The following is a 23,327-nucleotide window of genomic DNA, read 5'->3' as shown; positions in this document are numbered from 1 at the left end:
AAACTTTTTTGAATGTTTACACATATGAAAAAAGGAGTCATACAAATAAGGCATTTGTTGAAGTATAAATAACTCGTAAATCCTTTGCCTAAAAGTGAAGACCATTGAATGAATAAAATGATTGTGACATACAAAGAAACTCAAAAAAGAAGAATGGAACAGACGCTCGATAACTCTTCAAAGGTCAAAAGAGTCAGATTTAAAGAGTACCGATGCATATACCCCGGGTGCAAGGAAGGCCTGAAAACAAAATACAACTGCCTCTCTCACATCTACGACATGCACGTAAGAGCGTTGAATAAGACGGTCGAGCCGTTTAAAACAATCAAAGACAAAAAGGCGGCGACCGAACTCTGTCTGCCTTATTTGAAGTTTGAAGAGAACGCTGTGACGAATCGCAAACGAAGACCTTACGACTTCAGCGATTTGTTGCCTCACGACACCATTAAAGCGTCTGACCAAGACGACATGGAGATCGACGCGAATGACGGATCAAACTCAGACGGTGTCGCGCAGTCATCGAGTCCACCCCAAATGATTCACACGCCACCAATTAAGAATGAAGGTATTGTCGAATGCGGTGATCCGTTAACACGACAACTTAATATGTACACAACAACACAACCATTTTTAACCGACTCAATATCTTTCACACAAAACCCTATCAATGCGTTCACGCAAAACCCAATTTCGTTAAATCCACTGACTTACGAATTAATCAATTCGTGCGGAGAGGACTTTGTGAGAGTGTATTACGTCAATCAAAACCTTCGCAGACTCCACGTCTTCGGGGAGGTCTTTTCGGAGAACGGATTCTTCCAGCGGTCTGACGCGCGATACAAACGAGACATTCAAAACATCGACAAAGCACTTGAAAAGATCAATTTGATATCGGGGAAGTCGTTCAAGTATTTAAGTGACGACAAAATGCGATTTGGATTTATAGCGCAAGAACTCAAGGAAGTCATTCCCGACGCTGTTCGTATGGAAACGGACGGGTCTCTAGCGATAGACCCGCTTTCACTGTTGCCTTACATCGTCGAGTCGATCAAAGAAATCACTGCGCAACTCAAAGACGTTCAAAACAAGACGAATTCCGTCAGAAGATTTATTTCAACTGCCGAATCGACGTTACAAGAGATCGAGAAGGTCAAGTCGTGTGATGAAAACTCATTAGGACCACCTATATACTGTGCGGGGTGTGGGATGTTTTTCGGACTCTTGGCAGTCATTGTTGCGTTGCAAGGAAGCTTCCCATTCATGTGGGGATTCTTTATGGTGAGCTCGCTGTGCTTCTGGACAAGTTTCCAGTTTGCGCCGCGAGGGAAGTTCAACTCGAAATCGCAATTTGGGCACTTTGTCATCTTAAACATTGGAGTGACATGTTTGGCATTGACTTTACTCATTGGGTCCCTTCTTCAAATGTTTCTTTGTATTTACTCGGGTATTCTGATCACCATTTGGATCGCTCGAATATGGCTCGAGAAGACATTTAAGTGGTTCTTTTCAGTCTCTTTGGTCGCGTCATTCATCGCGTGCTTGTGTCTCTTTGTCTTCCAACCGACATTCAAGTGCGATGTCTCCACCCCAATGATGAGGTCTATTGAATACCCCCAGAAGCTTGAATATAGCGATTGGAGCGACGTCAAATTTAACCTCACATCAGACATCCCGTGGAACTGCTTCGAGCCGAGATTTGTGGTGAATGGCAAGACTATTAAATTCCAAAGTGGAGACTCGATCCTGTCGGCTATTGCAAAAGAAGGGACAGTGACTCCTGATATCGTCGACGTCACTTTGGTGTGCTCGTCGTTTGAATATAAGTGCAATGAGTATTCAGTCGAAGGCAAACGTTAACTTCCGTCTATTGACATTCATCAGAGACTTTGTAATTGACATTTTAACTTGTTATGTTATTAATTATTAATTCTGAGAGTTATTTCATCAGTGTTAGTGCAAATAAAAAGGGAAACAATTGTAACTTAAATGGTTAGAACATCGCAACAAAGATCATGGCAACAAGGAACAGAACGGAGACTCTAACACCAGCGGACCTCATAAAAGTGGTTTGTTTAGTGCACACACCATCGATGGGGACACTTCCATCAGCACACAAAGTACAGTACACCTTTCCTTCGTTCACAACACACTCCTCACAGCTTGGGCAACTCTCACAAACACCAGAAGTCTCGTTGAGGTATTGACCAACAGTGCACTTGGTGCATACAAGACCAGTGGAATCACACTTCCCTGAGCAGTTCTTGCATGGCTCACAGATCAAAGTAGTCTCGTTCAAGAACAGGCCATCAGCGCATTCAACACACGAATTGTTATTCTCACATTTGGTGCAATTACCCATACAAGCTGAGCACGTTGTTCCATTCAAATAGAAGCCACTCAAACATTCCGTGCAGACATTGTCACAGCCAACAGTCTTGCAGTTATCAATACCAACAGTCTCTTTGCATGTCCCATCGTCGTTCTCACCACACTTACAGTCTTGAATACACTTGCAATTGCCTAATTTATATCCACCGGGGCATCTTGTGCAACATCCGTCCTCGGCTTCACAGCACAATGGAATTCTCTTGCTTTCTGGCAACTCAGTGCAGACGTGTGTCTCAACGGACAACTCATACCCACAGGCGCATTTCGTGCAATAACACTCTTTATCCTTTTGGACGCACATTGGATCAAACTTATATTCGTCACCAACTCTTGAGAAATTGGCAGTCGCAGTGCACTCTTCGGGTTGAACTGGATCCACTGGCACGACTGGTTCTACTGGTGTAACTGTTGGTGGGTTAACAGGATCAGTTGGTGTAATTGGATCGATTGGGCAATCTCCTTCACAGTCTGGATGGACTGGATTGCATCCTTTACCACGGCATGGCTCTGGGGGAGTGATAGGACATGTCTTCTTAGTGCATGGGACACAGTGGCTCTTATCTTCCGAGAGTGTGAAATGAGGGGCACAGTCGATGCATTGATCGCCATCACAAGCTCTGCAGTTGGCGTATTTCTTCGCGCAAGTGGTGCACGTGCATTTGTCCATATACTCTCCTTCACCACAAGTACCATTCTTGTTACAAGCAAAACATTCGCCCATATAATATGAGAAGCCGGGCAAACACTTGACACACTCTTTCTCATTCAAACAGTAAGCACAGTTGTTCGGGCACTTCTCACACTTGTGATTTCTTCTAAATGTGTGTGGTGGGCAGTATTTGCATCCCAACGAGAAGCAAGCGTCTACCTCTCCTCTCTTCATCTTCTCGGTGACGTAACAATTCAATTCAACAGGATCACACACAAATGGACATGGCTCAGAACTATTTGGAGCAGGCTCATACCCATAGAATGGGTTCAATGTCGATTTACAGTAGCGGCAACTCTCATCACCATTGCACTTCGCACAATTCTTCACATCACAGTCCGGCACACAATGCCCATCTTCCATCTTCATTCCTTTCTCACAGACTTTGCAGACTGGAGCTTTGTTATGGCATAACGAGCATCCCGGGGGTCCTCTGACACAAACTCCATTGTGGAGATAAGCGTTCGCTTGGCATGAGAAACATTCATTCGCGTCACACAAGTCGCATCCTCTTCTTGAGCATGGAATACAGTGTTGATGATCGTTATAGAACGTTTCTTTACACTCTTCACACTTGTCTGCAAAGGTACACTTCTTGCATGATGCATCACATGTGACACATTTGTGATACTTATCAAACCCATAGCCAGCTTTACACTTCGCACAGACTCCATTCGTGTTATTCCTCTCGCAATGCTCAACTTCTATGCTCTCAACACACTTCCCATACTCTTCATCCAAAAAGTGACCGTAAGCACAATCAATGCACTTCCCTGATGGAGATTCACAGTTCCCACACCCTTCTTCACACTTGACACATCCTTTCCCAATGGAATAATAGCCCTTCTTGCATCGTAAACACTTGTTCCCATCACATTGTCCAGACGCACATCCATCAACATAATGACATGGAATACACTCACCTTCGGGAGTTAAGAATAAGCCAACATTACACATAGTGCACATCGACCCTTTGCTGGGGTGATAATCACAACTCTTGCACCCTTCAGAACACTTCTCGCACTTCTGTGTGATCTCAGAGTAGTATTGCCCTGGTGTCCGTTTATGAGAACACTCCGGGTCGTTGTGCTGACAGAAGAAGGTCAAGCACTTCTCGTTCGTGCATGTTGCGCAGTCTTCTCCAAACTTCTCAGCGCAAATTGTGCACGTCGAGTTCGTTGAATTAGAGAAGTGCGTGGGATGGCATCGATCGCATGTCGTGGAATAGCTGCACACGTCGCAATTCTCCATGCATTTGGCCTTACATTCTCCATACGACAGCATAAATCCTCTCGTGCAGTTCGTGCAGACAGATTCAGTGCACTGCGCGCAGTTCTCAAAGTTACATTTAACACAGCGGCCGTCGACATTTCTATATCCGTCGTCGCAAATATCACACGTTCGATCAGGGAAGGGGACTTTACAGAACCCGTTGTATCTCTGTTTCGTGTCCAACTTCATATTCTCTTCCCAGTCAAAATAGTATTGCGCGGGGTAGAAGAAGTTCTTCCCATTGATGACGGCATGGAAGAAGTACCCTTTCATCAGACTTGGAGTATGTTTCAGTGGGGAGTAAGCAATCGAATACACCTTTGAAACGCCATTTTGAAGCGTCAACGGCATTTCAATTCTCTTCCCGTCAACAACCAAATGGACTTTCGACACTATTTCGTGTCTTGGGACGTGAATAACTACAGCATAGACCCGACTATTCCCAACACCAGTGTTAAACCAATTGCCTGCTACCATCGGGGATTTGATTCGAAGCCGTGGAGTGAAGTCGGGATATGTCACATCACACGCAAACAAGTTCTCGTCCTTCACAATGGTGTTAACAGTATTGCACCCGACAGCACCGGACGGGCGTAATAAGAATCTAACTCGTCCTCTTGGGGTCTTCCTGTTGATGTAATCGGCTTTGCACCCAGACAGCGCCAAGTCCTTCTTTCCGCAGTGATTGAAGTCCTGATAATAGCCGTGGCACAAATATGAGAAGAAGTCGTTTTGCGTCTTCGTCTTCCACATCAACGTTTGAGCAAGTAATTTCAAAGGCTTATACCCAGGGATGAAGCCATCGAGTTTCTCCGGCAATTTACTTTTCAAGCGACTTCTCACATTCGCAAATGACTCGCCAAGTCGTGCGTGGGACGCAGTTTGTTCAAGTAACGCGTCTTGGTAGAGTGGGTAATAGTCCGGGAACTTTTTGAGACGGAGCGATTCAGTTTTGAAGAGGAGTCGCCACGAATCGTCAGCAACTACCGGTTTCATATATTTCTCGACAAAGCCTTGTGGGTCGACACGGAGCATATTGATCAAAAGGTATGCTTGTTGTTTCTTTCGGAAGATTTGGTAGTCTTTCTTCCCGTCCAAATCAGTGCTTGGAAGACCCGGATATGGGAATCGAATGAAGTTCTCTGCAAATGTTGTTAGGACAAAAAGTGAGAGTAAAAACAACATGTGACTCTATAATATGTTTTTCTAGTTCAGTACTATACAAGTTAATCTAACCATTTTGAATTGTTATTAAATAATTTTTAATGTGGCATTTCTTGTCTCGTGGTGACATTTTTTGTGTCTTTTTTTTCATGAGGTTTTTTTACTCTTTTTTCTTTCCTATGAAAAAAGTTCAGTCAAAAAATGTTGATTTTGGTCTCAACTATAATAGTTCGCGTAGAAAATTCGAGACGATCTCTGCTTGGAAATATTAGTCTTTCATTACATATTTATAGCTTGTTACTGTTATAAAAATAATAGTAAATATAGTTTCAGTATTTCAATCTTCAACGTGACATGTTATGAATGAATGATTAATACATAGTTTAATATATTATAATATATAATTATAATAATTATAATAATTATAATAATTATAATAATTATAATAATTATCAAATTCAATCTATTTAAGTTACAATAGATACAATTTAATTAAAAAATATGGTTATTAAAATATATATAATTTAATTAATTTTGAGGGACATGTGCAGGAGTTTCACAAAATGGAGATTTACACGACATTTTAGCCTTAGTCTTCTCATAAAAGACTTTAATTTCATGGAGTTGTCTTTTAAGTTTTTCGTTTTCCGCTTCCAGTAGTCCAATTTTCTCTTTCACTAAGTGTTAAATAGAATTAATATATAGAACTAATAATAATAGTAATTTATAGTAAAGAAACAAACGAATGGTGTTCTCGTCTTTTTGTTCATAATCATTCAAGAAACTTGCTTCTAATATCCCTTGATTCTTCGGTTCATCCTTTCTCTCCACATTAGCCATTAACCGGTCGAAATCATTCCACGAAGGATCATCGATAAAATCGTTATGAAAGTCGACAACATCTTCTTGTGAGACTTTCAGTCCGTCAACCAATTGAGAAAATGCCGAGTCGGTATTAATAGCGTCGACGGGGACTGTTCCGTCATTCTTCGAGTGTACTGATTGATACTCTTTTCGTAATTGGTCAAGTTGGACTTTTGTTTGGGGATTCTTGTAAACATGATTGTTTAACTCGGTAACTAAAAGTCGTATTTTCGTGGCATGTTCTATCACCTTAGAAGTACATCCAGACGTCTGGTAATATGTTTCCAGAAATAAATGTTCGTCAAGTTCAGTCGTCGTTTCCATAAAGTCGATTTTTGTTTTTCTAAGTTTTGTTTTTCTAAATTTTGTTTTTCTAAATTTTGTTTTTCTAAATTTTGTTTTTCTTAAAACTAAAAATAAATGAAATTTTTAGATTACTTTTGATGTATTTTTTAAATAATTGATTTATAAAAAGAAAAATCTGTCAAAAATGAACACGAAAACAAGGTTTGAGATATGATCTTACTACTTTGAAATGTAACATTTTATTCAAAATAACTAAAATATTTTTTTTTTAAATAGTTAAATTTAAAGAAAACTGTTAAGGTGTTTTGTGACTTTTTTGTTAAAAAAAAACTTTAAAAGTCCAGTGTTGATCCTTTATTAACCAATTTAATAATACTTTTAATATAAAAAATATAATAAAAAAGAAAACAAAATACTTTTTGGTATAATAAAACTGCAGTAAAAGTTTTTCGATGTATTTTTTTGTTAAAAATACATCCAAATAAAACCCCCAATTTTGTGGAAATATAGTGTGCTATTTTGCTAGAAAATTACATACAGAAAAAGAATGATGGATCTATCAATTGAAGCAGAAGGACTATTTTATTAGTATAATTAAGTTTCTATTCTTTTGTAATTATTTTTTTTTGATTCAATATTACTAAAATAAACTAGTAAATAATAGTAAATTTTATTAATTTTGAAATATCACCACAATTAAGTCCAAAAGTGTTCCATATTGATTTCAAATTCCATTCCCGTAGTTTTAAGGGTAATCCTTGCACATGTACCCGTTTTGTAAATGTGACATTTTATTATAAAAAACTTTCTTATGTTTTTGTATTGTCCGCACCGCCGAATGTTCTTGCTCTGTTATCTTTCTATTTTTGCTCAGATTATTCTTGTTTCCCGGACATCAGCGTTTCCCCGCTCAACTGTTAGAAATCAAGAAATAAACTGTCCAAACAATTCCCGTTTGTGTAAAGCTTCATCTAACAACATACCATTGTACTATTTCGGCATATTTACCATATTAATACCATTCTTTTTTTATTCCATTCTTTACAATACACTATTAGTTTTTTTATTAAAATAATACTACTAACTAATTACAACATTTGTAATTGAAAAACACGAATGAAATACTTTCAACTATCTTAACTCGTTTGCGAACTTCTTTCTATATATCTAACTCCAGTTTTAGATTTTTTTTGTCTTCTGAATTGCTCCTTGTAATCACTCACTGATCTCATTACTTACAACACCGTCATGACAGAAGTGCGTATCCCTATGACCCCTTCAGTTTGTTAATTACTTGCGATTGTCCCTATCACCGTATTCAATAACACAAAGGGATTATCTGTTTCGACTGAATTCATCAACCCACAATTCTCGCCACGTGATCAACAAGACTTGTTAACCCATCCCAAAGAATCTCAAGTGTCCAATAAAATAGTCGATAACAATTCGCCCCAAGTCCACCATCGTAAAAAGGCCGGATCATACACGGCACAATTTTTGAATGAGCTTCGTGTCGAAATGCAAAAGCGGTCCTTCTCCGATGTGAAATCCGAAGAAGCGCAATCTCATAAGAAGCCGGGGTTAGCAAGTTCGATGACATATGGACAACACGATTTCAGTTGGACCAGTCCGTCTCTCCCTTCCACGGAAAAGAAGGACCTTTTACGTCGGAAGAGTCCACTCGAGTGTAAAGAGGGGATGTTAAAGAGCATGCTCAAGAGGGTCGATACGCTCCAAAACTTACTCGACCAACTCAAAGCTGTTTCTCAACAGCAACAACTTCAAATCAACACACTCAAAAAGTCTCTCAACATTGAATAGTGTACCATTTCATTTGTCTCTAGTTTACTATATTTTATACTATTTTATTAGTTTGGTTATACTTTCCTTTCAATACCATTAAAATAGTAAACTAATGGTTTTTATACTAGTGTTGAAACTAGACAACTCAATAAAGAATAGTTTCGTTTATTAAACTAACTCTAATAAACCAAATCAATTCAAAACAATCAGACCTTCTTCTTCTGGAGCTCGATCATCACGACCTGAGTGATTGCATGGTGCTTCTGAACCTTACAGACCTCAATCAATTTGTTGACTTGGGGTTGCTTCAGATCTTTACCATAACGCTGGACAAACACTAAAAGCCCCTGGTGCCACATGACGGGGAGTTGTTCGGTGCTGTCGGTGAAACGAGCATAAAAGGCCGCGACAGCGTCCAACGCCGCGTACGGGAGGGAGTACTTCTTGTCGAGGAGTGTTTTGAGGAAGAGATATTGTGTAGAGTTGTACTTCATATTAGCCAACTTATACAACGCGACTGCACTGTGTTTCATAGGGATCGAAGCCTTTCTTAATAACGAAGAGATGATGAGTGCCTCTTTCCCAGTGACATTCTTTTCTGTGCACAATGGGAAGATAATTCCTTTGAAAAATGCTCGTGGCTTATAAATAGTCTTTCTCAGAGCCATATACAACTCGAAATGTAATTCCTTTGTTTTGTGTATACATTCCCGCACTTTGGGATACAAAAACACTTGAACGAACTTTTCAACCTCCGCGGGAGACGAGTGGACAAACAGTTTGGTTGCGGCGAATACACTTTGTGGGGTCCACAGCGCAGGATTTGTCATCTTCAAGAACTGAGGCCATTCCTCAAAGGATGGGAGTAACTTGAATATCTTGGGTAACTTCCCAACACGATATAACGACAAGAACGTCCCAAGCTCTTTAAAGATATCTCTGACTTTGTCAGAGTACTTTCCTTTCACTTGATTCAATTGCTCAGGAAGTGGTTTTGGTGCGCTTTCGTGGTGACACTCATCATCACAAGTGTGTTCGTGGTCTTCATGAGAGGGTTCCGTTTCCATCTTTTTCGATTTCATTAAGTTCTCCTCTTCTTCAATCAAATCAAGTTGCTTTTCTATCATCGAGTTCACATTAATATCATCAGGCGTGTCTGTAAAGGCTAATAAGACCTTTTTAGTCTCTTCATCTATTGGAACGTCATACGCCACCATCTTGTCTTTGGGTAACTCCTCGTCACTCGCTTCACTGTCACTCTCGGAAGAGTCCTCTTTGTCTTCCACTTCCATTAAATGATCATTTGTCTCAAGGTCTTCTATACCAACCTTCTTTTCTTGTTTCCCTGCAAAATAGCTCTCCTTCTTGTCTTCTTTCAGTTGTTCCATAGCTGAGCTGATAATCTTTTTCGTCTCCCCTTCATTCAACGGCTCCTCTTCCATCGTCAGTTTCGTGTCTTTTGTGCGCTCTTTAATCGGTTTGTGCGTCTTTGTGGCCTCTTCTATTTCCGCATGAAGCGCAATTCGCTGTTTTTTGTGTCCCTCATTCTTCGCATATCGTTTGTTCGACTTCCCCTCTAAGCGTCGCTGTTTACGGTTAGAGTCCATATTGAATACTAAATAGACAAAAAACCCTTCAAAAAATTCAAAGGGTTTTCCTCTATATTTTTCTTCTCTTGGAAGTCCTTGGTCTATTAAGTCTCGTCTCTCTCCATTATAACCACTGTACTCTAGTTTATTTTATTAGTTCATATTAATTACGTTTAATATTATAATATCTACCAGGCAGAAATATTATTAAATAATATAATTTGTTTTATTAATAACTATATTAGAACAAATATGAAGATAGTCAACACAAGACCTTTACAAGACTCAAGTGTGACCTTACAAAGTAATGAAAATTAGAAGAAAAAATAACACTAAGAATTGTATGGCACACCAAATCGTTTTAACTGACACTGAGACGATGATATTCACATTACTCCGCCAAGTTTGTTTAGTTCATTTTTACTATATATTTACTATATAAACATGAACACTCAAAGATCAGACGGTTGCGACGTACTCCACTCACACTATTCTTCGAGTCGTTGGCGGGTGGGTTCGCGACAAGTTGTTAGGCCGTGAGTCTCATGACATTGATATCACCGTCGACAATATGCCATCGTACGACTTCTCAGTATACCTCCAGAAGTATATTCAAGAGAACACTACACACCAAATCAGTGGGATAGGAGTCATCCAACCAAACCCATCATCAGGAAAACACTTATTGACGTCTACCCTTCGCATCGATAACATCCCAATCGACATCTGTTGTCTCCGCCCTGAGAATTTTGGCTCGGACTCGACCGGAGTGGGAACACCCCTTTCCGACGCGAGAAGACGGGACTTCACCATCAACTCGTTGTTCTATCGAGTCAATGATGGGGTCATCGAGGATATGACTCAGCAAGGTCTTTCAGACCTCTCTGCACATGTCATCAGAACACCTATTCCACCACAAGAAACACTTGTTGACGATCCTTTGAGAGCACTTCGTGCAATTCGGTTCAGTGCAAAAATGTGTTACACCATTGATCCACACCTCATCGAAGTCATGAAGAGCGATACACTGAAAATTGGCATCTGCAGTACTATAAGTCGCGAGCGCATTGGAAATGAGATACTTGGGATGATACAAACAGGCCATCAAAGTTACTGTTTTGAGAAATTAATGGAGGTCGGCTATTACACCGTCATTTTTGGAGAGTGCGACGAGGTGCAAGTACTTTCGGTGATGAAGAGTTACGAAGAGTTGTCAAAGGCCTTTACCATCTTTAATGAAGAGCACCGCGTGTATGGAGCAATAGCTTCTGCAACGTTTTGGTTCATTGGGATGAACGATTTGAAGAATATGAAAGTCCCACGAGTTCAGGGGATTATCATGGAAGCACTGAAATTGAGCACTGCCATCAAGAACAATGTCGCGTTGATTCATTCCGGGTACTTAGAAGTGAAGAAGCTCGACTTTCAACAGAATTACACAAGACTTGATCTCGGTAGAATCGTGTTATCGGCAGAGGCGTTGTGGAGAGAGGCTATATGTCTGTACGCCGCTATCAAATCACCAATTACTGTGAAGTACGAGAAGAGTGACGATGGAGGACAAGTCGAGAAGAAAACAGTGCAATGGGTTGGCAATATCATCCAGAAAATCGAACAAAATGGGCTTGAAAATTGCTATAAAATGCGACCCAAAATTAATGGAGACGAAATAGCAAAAATCCTTGGAAGAAAGAAGGGGCCTTGGCTCAAAGAAATACTGAGAGGAGTCATTGAGATGCAAATTGAACGTCCTGAAGCGACTCATAATGACATCCTTGACTATGTGAAGAATTGGAAATAAGCAACGATTTATTTGTAAATAAATTTGAAGAGGTTTTGGCTCGATTTTTCATCAAAAAGTGGGAAATGAGTTTTAAAACTGAAGTCAAAATGAGTTTTATTTATTTAGTCGTACAAACTCTCAAAAAGCAGTTGATAATACTTCTCGGAAAAAAGTACTTCACTCTTGTCTTCACTCAGTGAAGACAAGAGTGACCCACTAACACTCTCCTTTTTACATTCATTCTCTTCAAATAACATTTGAATAATAGTGTTGACGTCCGGCTTTAATTTCGTCTTTTTACCAAGTTGTTGAAGCTTCACATAAAGATCTCTTTTCAACCGAACACGCTTTGAATCATCCGCACGTGGTTTATACTAATGATAAATTCTTTATTAACCCTTTTGAACTCCTTCATAAACGAATAAAAGATATGCAAACTACTTCATTCTTTGACATCTTTCATCTAAGTTCCTCTTTTTAAAAAGTAAAAAATGTACTATTGATTTATAGTTAAAATTATTAAAATTTGATTATGCCTAAACTATTGAGAAGAAAAACTGTAATTCCTCTTTCTATATTTACAACATGAATTTTAAACAAAACATAACAATGTTTGTACCAATATTAGATTTTTTTATATTAACAACTCAGAAAACACCAAAAAGCACTTCCCGAGTGTCGGCCACTCTTTTCAGAAGGAGGGAATACGGAAAAGTCGATGTCTGAACATAATGCGGTGCCCCCAGCGACTAAAATGGACAGTTTGATAGTCCAAGTGAAAGAGGAAAAAAAATAGTAAGGAAGAGGAAGAAGATAATGAAGAAGGAAAATCTTTGATGGAAATAATCATCTTTAAATCGATTCATGGCATCGAATTTGTACTTGGATGCATCTCAAATACAGCATCATATCTCAGACTGTGGGAGTCATCATCGCACACGCGGAACTTAGCGCTGTCTTCTTGGAGAAAGAATTCTACTTGTTGCTCGGGATAAAGATCTGCGTGACTATCTTTGTCGGGTTCGCTGTGTGGGCTATGATCACTTTGGCCATTTTAATTGGAATCGAGTCACTCTCTGCTTTCTTACATACCCTCAAATTGCACTGGATCGAATTCCAAAATAAGTTCAATGTCGGAGATGGTATGCCATTCACTTCTATTAAGTTGGAGCCAAGAAAGTCGTTCTTCGATCAAGTTGATAGCAGACAATAAAAGTAATTTACTTTTGATGGGTTATTATTATTAATATTAATAATATTATTATCACTCTTTGCTTTCAAACCAGTAACAAAACATTAAATGTAAAGCCACTGACTATCACAAGGTAAAAGAATGTAATTTGATGATATAGACCACTCATAAACAAGTGCCTGCATTATCATGGTAATCATACATGTTTTTCATCATGGTGGCGATTAGATGACAAATTTTTTTGTTTTTATACCCAACTTTTGTTTTTGACAAATATTTTTTTTAATTATTCTAATACTATTTAAACTATACACATTTTGAAAATACCAACTAAAAATTAACTAATAATATTTATAAATACTTTTATTTCCTATTTTTCTATTTCTATTTTTTTAAAAAGACAATTCTAATAAATATAATAATTTTATTATAAAATAACTACAATCAATAACGTATATTTTTATATAACAAATAGATAACTGGTTTGTCATTTAAAAATATATTCTTGGATTTGGATTGTTTGTGGAATAAAAAACAATTTCACATTCTACTTTATGACAAATAGATGAGTATTTAAGTTTAATTATAAAATAGAAACACTTTTGACTGGTATTGTTGATTTACAAAAATATATTGAAATTCATTATCAATTCATTGTATTATAATAAATTAGTTATGTTATTATTAAATAGACAATATTTAAGAATTAAAAAATTTATTAATTACTTTTGGCTGGAATAGTTTGAGGTCTTTGTTAAATAAACAAATAGAATAGTTAAAGCCAGTTATTTTATACCTAAATGAGTTAATAGTTATTATTAATTAATTGTGTGAAATAAAGTTTGGAACATATATATACAGTCAAAGGCGTCTATTTGTCGTAATTATAATTGTCGAAGTTGCTTAATTATCGCACAACTGGCCAATCATATTGGTGTACGACAATTAAATATTTTGTTCTCGAATCTGTAACTTTTGTTGAATTAAAAACTAAATTTTTTATAAAAAATAAATTTCAATATTAAAAAGAATTTTCTACAAAATTCACTCATTTACGACAAATAGATAATTTTTTCTGCTGGATTCACGACAAATAGACGCCTTTGACTGTAATGATATTATACAAAATAATATTATATTATAATAAATTATTTTATATTATTATAAGATTTTTAACTATTTGTATTACCATATGTAATAATAATAAAATAATAGCATAAAACACTCATTTATTTAATTCTTTAACACAGCTCGAACATCCTCTGGCATCTCAAGAGTCTTTGGTACTTCCCACAAGAAGTCTGGATCATTTCTTCCGAAATGTCCACCAGCTGCAGTTTTCTGGAATATTGGTCTTCTCAATTTAAGGTTCTTAATGATCATACCTGGTCGCATATCGAAGTTCTTGTTGACAATGTCGACGATTTTCTCATCAGGAATAACACCAGTCTTGTATGTGTCAACATAGACACTCAATGGATGTGAAAGACCAATGGCATAACTTAACTGGACAAGTGCTCTCTTGCACAACCCAGCATTCACAAGACTCTTTGCAATCCATCTAGCACAATAAGCCCCACTTCTGTCTACTTTCGATGAATCTTTTCCAGAGAAAGCTCCTCCACCATGAGCCCCCCATCCTCCATATGTGTCGACAATAATCTTTCTTCCAGTGAGTCCAGCATCGCCCATTGGACCTCCAATGACAAATCTTCCACTTGGATTATAGAATCTGAGTGTGTTGCTATCAATCAACTCCGCTGGAATGACCTTCTTAGTGACTTCTTCTTCGAGTGTCTTAGAAATCTCTTCATTAGTGACTTCCGGAGAGTGTTGTGTAGAGATGACAATGGTGTGGACTCGAATTGGAGTTAAATGTCCGTCATTGTCCTCATACTCCAAAGTGACTTGTGTCTTTGCATCTGGTCTCAGCCATGATATAATTCCCTTCTTCCTGCACTCTTCAAGTCTCATCACTAATTTCGAAGCTAAGACGTGTGTCAATGGCATCATTTCTTTCGATTCATCAGTGGCATATCCAAACATAATACCCTGGTCACCCGCTCCAATGTCTTCGTCTTTCTTAGCCACGTGGACGCCATTAGCAATGTCTGGACTTTGTTGTTCCAAACAAGACAACACTGCACATGTGTGATAATCAAATCCTTTCGACGTGTCGTCGTATCCAATATCCTTCACTACATTTCTAACAATAGACTGAACATCGATTTTGGCAGATGTCGTGATTTCACCTAACAACATGATAATTCCAGTCTTCGTTGCAGTCTCACAAGCTACATATGAATGGGGGTCTTGTTTCAAACATGCATCTAAGATGGCATCTGAGACTTGATCACAGATCTTGTCTGGGTGCCCCGAAGAGACAGACTCGGACGTGAACAAGAATCGCTTTGGCATTGAATTTTGAGTATTCAAAAACCCTTTTAAACGCCTGCAGCTCTATCAACGACACATCGTTGAGGGTTTCCCCTTGTAACCCTCATCCTTCCGTCGTTTTGAGAACCATCTCACTCTCACAAAACGTTTCTCGTCAGAGTGGCTTTTAATTTTGATGTATTAATCATGGGTTTACTACTATTTTAATTCTATTTACTATATTGTATAGCTCAGACTTTGATTTTTTGTGATGAAAACAAACAAATTGTATTTTCCTTTTGACTTTTGACAGCAAACATCATCAATTCTTTTTTTTTATCTGCTTTTTTTACTATACTTTATACAAATTTTCCTATTATAAGTACTACTTGAATTAAGTTAAATTTAATTGAATTAATGCTCTATTTTTACGTTTTTTTATTTTATTGTTTAAAAAGGTGAAATAAAACCATATTATATAATGTTTTTTATTATAAATATTACTTTTTATTTTTGAGGCTTGACAAAGAAGGAAATGGTGACGTGGATTTCTGATATAATTAGCCGTTTATATATTTACGTTTTTTTTGCCCAACCAGACAAAAAAAGTCAACATAATGGACGTTTTTAAAGTAGGGTTATTTGTTTAGAAAATTCGTAGAAACGTCCGTTATGGGAAACAAACTGATTTGATTGGTCCAAAGTCAATTATATTTTGTTGAAAAAGAAGTTAGAGAAGTACATCTACTATATTTTTATTAATAACATATTATACTGAAATTATCAAAAAATATAGTATTATTAATTATACTTTATAGTTTAACAATCACTATTATTTTACATTTTAGTTTAATGATCATACCATCATATACTAATATAATTCAGATATAATTACCAAAACTAAAATCCAAATCAATAACAATCGACGTTAAAGGAGTGTTCGAGTAGCTGCGGAGTTAATGAAGCTTCTTAAGATCCATTCGTTCTCTGCGTACTTCATATCAACAGTTCCGAGTTTAATTTGATATGGTCTTAGTTCGAATCTTGGCCCGACTTCCTGTAAAACGAGTTGATGTTCTTCATTATACTCATAGACGTGGTGTCTAAAGCTAATATAGTCCTTTGAATTAGCGAAGGTCATAATTCTTTTAGTATCGGGTTTAGGGACGGGGAACAAATTCTTCAGAATCATTTCGAACCGTTTTCCAAGGGGAGTTGTCAAGTTATCGAAGATGAGGTGTGGTGCCGTTTGACTGAGGGTCTTCTTTGTTTTGGCGTCGTGACGCGAGACGACATTATAAAGGCCAAAGTATGCTGTAGGGCCGAAAGGGAAATGAGTGACTATTAAGCCATCGGGGATACCTCGATGTTCATGAACAATCACTAAATCCGTCACATCATGACTCTTACAAGTCTCCACTAAATTCTTCACTTGTAAATTGCCACGATTCAATCGCGTCGAGTTCGGAATGATCAGTTTGATTTCCTTTGAAAACTCTTTTAATTTACTCGATGGGTCGCGAGACGTCGTCACAAAGACTACCGGGTCGGAAATCCCTGACTTGGCATATTCACTGTCATACGCGTTCACCGCACGCGATGACGCATCTTCATAATTTAACGTCGACTCTAATTGATCAAAGTCACCACGTGCTGTCACTGGAATAGCTGTAGCTCCTTCCATCGCTTTCTCTATCGCACGCTTTTTGTCTAGACGCAACTTGTCCCCGTCTTGGACTTGGCGTTTCATCATATACTCACGACGTAATCGAGTGGTTTGCTTTTGCTCTTTGTGAGTACAACTCAATGCCACCAACTAATGTAAAACGAACAAACTGACATGACTCTGTGTTTTTTAGTACTTTTTGCTTGTTTCTTATTTAGGGTTTTCTTGAATTATTTCATATGAAAAAGACTCGACTAAATTGAACTTTTTTTGGTCTTTTTTGGTCTTTTTGTCGTGTTTTTTTTCATTAAATTTCGACCAAAACTGTATTCCTTTTTTTAATGATATTCTTATTAATGTACTATAATATTACCATTAAAATACTATTTAAATAATACAATAAAAAAGAACTCACCACTTCATAGACTACGTGGTATCTTTAAAAACTCATTTTAAAAGGAACGTATGGACATCACAAAACAGTTCCAACAAGCAGTAGAGGACGAGTACATAGAAGCACACGAATCCGAGGGATTACCAATCGAGACTATTAGAACACAATTTAAACAACTTGTCGACTCATCAAAACCAGTAGAATCCTCAGACATTAATGAACAGATCAAAAACATTGTTTGTTGCAATCAAATTTAATCAGTTGAAAAACACTCACAAGAAAGCAACGAGAAATAGCCGAGAAGGAAAAAGGTCTAAAAAAACTCTCAATGGCGATCTTGACGGGGGAGGTCGACATCTACGAGTGCACTTCACAAAACTCTGCCGGGCGTCAATTGTCACAGTGGGCAAATGACATGGAACAGAAAATCACTCAACGGTTTTCGTTGTACAGTTTGTCTGTTTTTGGGGTACACAAGCGTTGAAAGTGACAAATAGAAACGGAGAACAAAACAAAAGTATTCGCCATTAAACACTTCGACATCGTCGCAGACCAACTCAAAGACAAAATTTTTAAGTTACAAAAGCAAGCAAATAACGAAACTAAAATCATGTGGAACATCGTCAATTTGAACAACGAATTACTCTTTAAAAGACACCCAGAACTCTTTAATGAAACATCACAAAATTCATTGCAAAATAACACTGAAAAGAGTGGAGAAGAGGAGAGCACAACACAACAACAACAACAGTTGCCTCAGGCACAACCAAAAAGTCTTGAATGCACTAAAGCAAACGAAAAGACAAATGACACAAAACCAGTCCACATCGAACAGTCAATTTTTGACGATTTCGACGACGACATCCCACACACAGAAGAACAACCACTGATTGTGACGAAACCCACACAAAATACAATTCCAATAAAAACACGTGAAAATAATAAACAGACGGAAAAGGTGCGCGCATCAGAAATCGTCTCACAGAAAGTTGAAGTCGATTTTGACGGCGTCTGGGATGAAAACAGTGAACAAGACGACGAAATAAAAAACGAAGAAAATAAAATTCTGAAACAGTCGCAGAGTAGGATGGACGATGTCTTGAAAGGAATTGTCGAAAAGATCACAAATATCAACGAACTCAACACGAAAATCGGGGAAATGGCACAGATACAGCTCGAAAATACACAACACATTGTGGACGCAGTGGAAGAGGCGCAGGTTGCAATTGTTGTTGGGAATAAAGCGCTTACGGAAGCCCACGAGATGATGAAAAGCTGGTGGACACCAAAGAAGCTTGCGGGGATGTTATTCTTTATTGCCGGGTTGTTGTTGCTCATCAATCACTTTGGTACCAATTGATACGTTTGTGATTTGCTGCTTGGCTTTTCGAGACGAAAAGTTTTCGAAAATTGATGGCTTTTTGTAAAAGTTATTGTGCAATGAACTATTTAGAATGATATAATAATAATTAGCAAGGAATTGCAAAACGAAAAAAATGAGATATTCTTTCTACGCATTTTTGGTCGGTTTGTATTGTAAATAAAAGGAACAAACACCAAATGTGTAGCTCTTCACCATCTCCCTTACAAAACAGTTTCTCATAACAAATTCCATGACAAAAATAAAGAGAGGACACGTCATTGCAGAGGACGATCTTACTTTTGGGAAAGTGAATGTGGGACTAATAAGAGAATCTCAAAAGATGAATAATCCCAACAGATGAGATTTTGCTACCTCCCAAAATTTCTAGTCATCACGTTCTCGATCCTCGTCATAGTTTGTGTCTCTTGAATCAATGTTTTTTCTAAGTATTCACTAAAGAATAGATGGGCAGTCTTATTTATGGAATGATACTTGGTGCCATCACTGGATATTACCAGATGGCGGTTGCTGGGATCTACGTCATTGCTGGTCTTATTGGTATCTTTTCAGGACTTCTTCGGGGCCGCCTGACTTCTGCTTTAGTTTGTTAACTCCATCTTATCTTAATGATTGAAATGAACCTAAAGTCTTACAAGAAGTACCTCCTGTCTTTTGTCGTTGCTTGGATGGTTAGTATTGCATTAAACATCATGGGAATTGTTAAACCAACACAGATCTCCACCTTTGATAAAGAGTATGAATTTGGTGGAATAAAGTTAAGTCCAACCTTTTGGTGGTATGTAGGTGGACTTGTTTTTTGTCTTCTTTTCTGTGTTTGTTTTTTTTGTCTCAAGTTCTTTTTCTTTCCTCCATTTTAATCATTTCGTCATTTTCTCAATCTCAAGATTGATACTTTGACAAATAATCACGAATAGACCCCATGTTTGATATGCACATTGTTCAATTGTGTCACTGTTGGAAACTACTTGGACTACAAAAACGACCGGAAGAAAAAGAAGGCTTCAAAGAAGGAATTGAAAAAGAAAATGAAGCCAGTTGTTCAACCTGTTGCCGTCCGACCAGGGCTTGAACAAGAGACTGAACTTGGAGAAACTAAAAATAGAAAAGAGACAAAAAAAGAGATTGACGGAACGAAAGCAGAGAATTTTGCCTCAAAAAATGAGAAGAGCAAAAATAATGGAAAGAAACCACAGAAAAAGGAAAAGACCAAAAAACCAGAAGAAGTCGAAATGGAAGACCAGAGCAATGATAAGAATGATAGCAACGAGAAAGGAAAAGACATTGAGAAAACCAAGAAGTCAAACTCCCCAAGCAGCATCGAGGACTTCAGCGATGTTCTCGAACATCATGTCAATTGAGTTTTTTTACTATATTTATTACTATAAGTTATTATTAAAATATAGTTCTATATAATATATTTATAATTGTGTTAAAAAATATTAACTTGTTATTAATATTTGTATTACATTATTTTAGAAAGTAAAACTACTCTTTTAATTTTTAAAAACTGAACTATAAAATAATTATTAAATTATTATCTACTATCATTAATTAATTAATAATTATTATCAAGTTTAGTTTTTCAATCAAACTTAAATATAATAGTTGAACTTTAGTACAAAAAACAAATACTCAACAATACTATAAACAATATAATTATAATATTTTTAAAAATATATAGTACAGTATTTTGAACAATAAATAATGAATGAAATGAATGAGAAAGATTGCAAAAAGTGGAACGAGAAACTTGAAAAGTTGCAAAAACGCATGGTGGAGTATATTCCATTCCACAAGAATTGCAAAAACATGACGGTGGTCGGCGAGTTAGAAATCACACCCGATGGGATCGGGTGTAAAGTGAACGAGTTTTTACAAGTGATGTACTTCGCATGTAAGAGCGCCGACGAAATGAAGTCAATCCAAGACCACGGCTTTCCTCTTGTCGACGGAAACTGCGGAAAGGGGGTCTACATGTATCGAAACTATTCCGATGCCATTGCCGATTCATCAAATTTCATTATCTTCACACGTGTCACCAAAGGAAATTTCAAAGAAATCGTCCCCTCTGATCTTCCAAACCTAAACATCACCAACATCGACAGAGTAGTCTTGACTGACGGTGACAAGATCACCAATTGCATTTATAACACTGCAAATATCGACATCATCGCCTTCTTAGAGTTCGTCGATAAGTGAGTCATTAAGTATAGTTGTTTCATTATAATTTATAGTTCAAACGTTCTAGTAAAGTTATAGTTTGTAAAACCAATGAAGTATAATAAAGATCAAATGGATTAAAGTTCGATCCTCTCTTCTTTCTTGTCGTCTTTTTGTTCTTTAGAAGCTTTGTCAATCATCCCTCCGATGACCTCTTCTTCTTTCTTGTTGTCAGTGAGTTCTTGTTCGACAACCAATTCATTGTCATCTTCATCGTACTCTGTGACTTTAACGTCATCAAGAACGATCTCTCTTCTTCTCTGATTCCAGCGATCATCTTGTTTATTTGAAGGGAGGTAGAAGACCATTAGAGTGAGGGCATAAATATTTATATAAGCAATAGTAGTTAAATAGACCGCCTCTATACGTTACACTTATGTTCTATTTCCATTACTACAATTAACGATGAATTATAGTATATTGATTTATATTTTATTAATAGTATAATAAATAGTATAATAAATAGTATAATAAATAGTATAATAAATAGTATAATAAATAGTATATAATAAATAGTATAATAAATAGTATAATAATTATATAATAATAATATAATAATAATATAATAATTATATAATACACTAATAATTTAAAGAACATAAAAACAAACGATTTGACTTGTAGCCAACGAAGTAATTTGAAATGAGGAGTACGACCAATATGAATATAGCGACAAGAGTAAAAGTCCCATATAATCTTATTCTCTGTCCGATCTCTCCAAGCTTTCTTGCTTCAGAGAAGGATCTGATGACGGCAAAGACCAACCAGAACATGTAGACAACAGTAAGGAGTCCTGTGAGTATAGCTAAAGTAGCGTTAATAGGGTCTTTCATGACGACCATAATAGGGTCATCGATGTCCGCGTTATAGAGATACAAGTTGACGACGAATGATTCCAATAAGATGATCAAAACGAATCGTGGGAAGTAAAAGAACTTGAAAGTTCGTTGACTGAGGGGTTTTCTGAGTGCGTCGAAAATGATGAGAATGTATAATAAGAGTGCAGCCAACATCAATGAGTCGCACATCGCGTTAATTGCTGGGAAGAATTCGTTAGCGGAGATGAACTCATATGAGTAGAATGCGTTGTTTGTAATCGACAGTGTGACCATTAACAAGAATGTCGCCTTTTGTTCCAACGACCACGTTTTGAATGGTATTCCACGTAAGACATATAAGAAGAAGAGTGTCGCAACACACATCACTATTAACAATGTGATCCTCCAAAAGACTTCAAACGACGTGTATTGCGGTTGGACGTACAACAACTCTATAGCCGGTGCTGTTAATCCGGCAGACTGAGCAATCTGTGACACATTCATAACAGCATAGACTGTGTTATATTTCTTCGAAGACTCCACTGTCGCCAACAGCATCTCGCAATTCGAATTTTTGTCACAGAAGACGCGATGTTTCTTCGATGTCGTTTTGATGAGCGTGACGTCGTTGTATGTCGGGGTGGGCGTTTTAGTGGTTTCTTTGTACAAAGCGGTGTTAATCAGCATTTCTATCTATTAACTTGGTTCTATCATATCCAATAAGTCTCTTCTCTATATCACTTACACTTGATATAGAATGTTAACAACAAACTAATACGCGCCTTAGACTCTTCCGCCTTATACACAAGGTACAAGTGGACTTTCTGATTCACAGAGGAGATGTTGGTGAGTTTCAACGTGAAGTTCTGTCCCGTCGAAATAAGTTTCGACAGACAGACAGTCGAGTTCTTAAATGAGCAAGTGTCCTCCAAAGCAGCTGTTTTGTATTGATCCGGAAGGGACATAGTCATCATCATCGCAAAGGAGACGGCTAACATGAATCCTACAAAGACACTAGAAAAGCCCTTAATAGAGAGACTTGTAAGTAGAACACTCGTGTTCCCTTCGTTTGGCATTTTTGTGGTTTTTTAGTTTTTCTTTGATCCCGTTTCTGACGGTCTTGACTTGCCTTTCCCCTCCAATTTGTAAGTAAAAACTTATAATTTGTTCAATAATTCATTTGTTTTGTTTTCTATCTCTTTTTTATTAGCTTTGGTGTTTATATAGTATCTCAAACTAATAGTCATACTATATTATATATTGTATATTTATCATTAAAATATAGCTTGTATTATAATTAGAAAGAATCAATAACAACTAATAGAATCTATAAAATTAAACTAGATGGAAACCTCATTCTTTTTCTATTCAAATATCGAATGTGTGTGGTATTACAGAG

At 37.3% G+C, this 23,327-nt stretch overlaps 13 protein-coding genes across 13 annotated transcripts; 7 read left to right on the top strand and 6 right to left on the bottom strand.

Moving 5' to 3' along the window:
* Positions 1-108: 108 nt before the first annotated feature.
* EIN_345920 (hypothetical protein) lies at positions 109-1,857 on the top strand (the record flags this gene model as incomplete). The annotated part of the gene is made up of 1 exon (XM_004183304.1): positions 109-1,857. The coding sequence occupies one exon, from the start codon at positions 109-111 to the stop codon at positions 1,855-1,857; it is 1,749 nt and encodes a 582-aa protein (XP_004183352.1).
* A 133-nt stretch (positions 1,858-1,990) lies between these two features.
* Positions 1,991-5,554, bottom strand: EIN_345910 (hypothetical protein; the record flags this gene model as incomplete). The annotated part of the gene is made up of 1 exon (XM_004183303.1): positions 1,991-5,554. The coding sequence occupies one exon, from the start codon at positions 5,552-5,554 to the stop codon at positions 1,991-1,993; it is 3,564 nt and encodes a 1,187-aa protein (XP_004183351.1).
* A 507-nt stretch (positions 5,555-6,061) lies between these two features.
* On the bottom strand, positions 6,062-6,721 carry EIN_345900 (hypothetical protein; the record flags this gene model as incomplete). Its single annotated transcript, XM_004183302.1, has 2 exons — positions 6,062-6,210; positions 6,277-6,721. 2 exons carry the CDS (start codon positions 6,719-6,721, stop codon positions 6,062-6,064), a joined length of 594 nt encoding a protein of 197 aa, XP_004183350.1.
* Positions 6,722-8,221: 1,500 nt separating this feature from the next.
* Positions 8,222-8,524, top strand: EIN_345890 (hypothetical protein; the record flags this gene model as incomplete). The annotated part of the gene is made up of 1 exon (XM_004183301.1): positions 8,222-8,524. One exon carries the CDS (start codon positions 8,222-8,224, stop codon positions 8,522-8,524), a length of 303 nt encoding a protein of 100 aa, XP_004183349.1.
* A 188-nt stretch (positions 8,525-8,712) lies between these two features.
* Positions 8,713-10,113, bottom strand: EIN_345880 (bystin, putative; the record flags this gene model as incomplete). The annotated part of the gene is made up of 1 exon (XM_004183300.1): positions 8,713-10,113. One exon carries the CDS (start codon positions 10,111-10,113, stop codon positions 8,713-8,715), a length of 1,401 nt encoding a protein of 466 aa, XP_004183348.1.
* A 325-nt stretch (positions 10,114-10,438) lies between these two features.
* On the top strand, positions 10,439-11,896 carry EIN_345870 (polyA polymerase, putative; the record flags this gene model as incomplete). Its single annotated transcript, XM_004183299.1, has 2 exons — positions 10,439-10,498; positions 10,559-11,896. 2 exons carry the CDS (start codon positions 10,439-10,441, stop codon positions 11,894-11,896), a joined length of 1,398 nt encoding a protein of 465 aa, XP_004183347.1.
* Positions 11,897-12,764: 868 nt separating this feature from the next.
* EIN_345860 (vacuolar proton ATPase, putative) lies at positions 12,765-13,091 on the top strand (the record flags this gene model as incomplete). The annotated part of the gene is made up of 1 exon (XM_004183298.1): positions 12,765-13,091. The coding sequence occupies one exon, from the start codon at positions 12,765-12,767 to the stop codon at positions 13,089-13,091; it is 327 nt and encodes a 108-aa protein (XP_004183346.1).
* A 1,212-nt stretch (positions 13,092-14,303) lies between these two features.
* On the bottom strand, positions 14,304-15,488 carry EIN_345850 (S-adenosylmethionine synthetase, putative; the record flags this gene model as incomplete). The annotated part of the gene is made up of 1 exon (XM_004183297.1): positions 14,304-15,488. The coding sequence occupies one exon, from the start codon at positions 15,486-15,488 to the stop codon at positions 14,304-14,306; it is 1,185 nt and encodes a 394-aa protein (XP_004183345.1).
* An 886-nt stretch (positions 15,489-16,374) lies between these two features.
* On the bottom strand, positions 16,375-17,199 carry EIN_345840 (brix domain containing protein ZK795.3, putative; the record flags this gene model as incomplete). Its single annotated transcript, XM_004183296.1, has 1 exon — positions 16,375-17,199. One exon carries the CDS (start codon positions 17,197-17,199, stop codon positions 16,375-16,377), a length of 825 nt encoding a protein of 274 aa, XP_004183344.1.
* Positions 17,200-17,577: 378 nt separating this feature from the next.
* EIN_345830 (hypothetical protein) lies at positions 17,578-18,866 on the top strand (the record flags this gene model as incomplete). Its single annotated transcript, XM_004183295.1, has 3 exons — positions 17,578-17,742; positions 17,790-17,958; positions 18,004-18,866. 3 exons carry the CDS (start codon positions 17,578-17,580, stop codon positions 18,864-18,866), a joined length of 1,197 nt encoding a protein of 398 aa, XP_004183343.1.
* A 360-nt stretch (positions 18,867-19,226) lies between these two features.
* Positions 19,227-20,248, top strand: EIN_345820 (hypothetical protein; the record flags this gene model as incomplete). Its single annotated transcript, XM_004183294.1, has 4 exons — positions 19,227-19,283; positions 19,334-19,471; positions 19,517-19,702; positions 19,805-20,248. The coding sequence occupies 4 exons, from the start codon at positions 19,227-19,229 to the stop codon at positions 20,246-20,248; spliced, it is 825 nt and encodes a 274-aa protein (XP_004183342.1).
* Positions 20,249-20,660: 412 nt separating this feature from the next.
* On the top strand, positions 20,661-21,089 carry EIN_345810 (hypothetical protein; the record flags this gene model as incomplete). The annotated part of the gene is made up of 1 exon (XM_004183293.1): positions 20,661-21,089. One exon carries the CDS (start codon positions 20,661-20,663, stop codon positions 21,087-21,089), a length of 429 nt encoding a protein of 142 aa, XP_004183341.1.
* Positions 21,090-21,187: 98 nt separating this feature from the next.
* On the bottom strand, positions 21,188-23,004 carry EIN_345800 (transmembrane protein, putative; the record flags this gene model as incomplete). Its single annotated transcript, XM_004183292.1, has 3 exons — positions 21,188-21,471; positions 21,721-22,617; positions 22,701-23,004. 3 exons carry the CDS (start codon positions 23,002-23,004, stop codon positions 21,188-21,190), a joined length of 1,485 nt encoding a protein of 494 aa, XP_004183340.1.
* Between the last annotated feature and the right edge of the window lie 323 nt (positions 23,005-23,327).

The sequence above is a fragment of the Entamoeba invadens genome (genome assembly GCF_000330505.1).
Source record: "Entamoeba invadens IP1 unplaced genomic scaffold scaff_1105074725897, whole genome shotgun sequence".
In the NCBI taxonomy this organism is placed as follows: Eukaryota; Evosea; order Mastigamoebida; family Endamoebidae; genus Entamoeba; species Entamoeba invadens.
The sequence above is the reverse complement of the archived record's forward strand: the minus strand, read 5'-3'. Positions and strand labels throughout refer to the sequence as shown.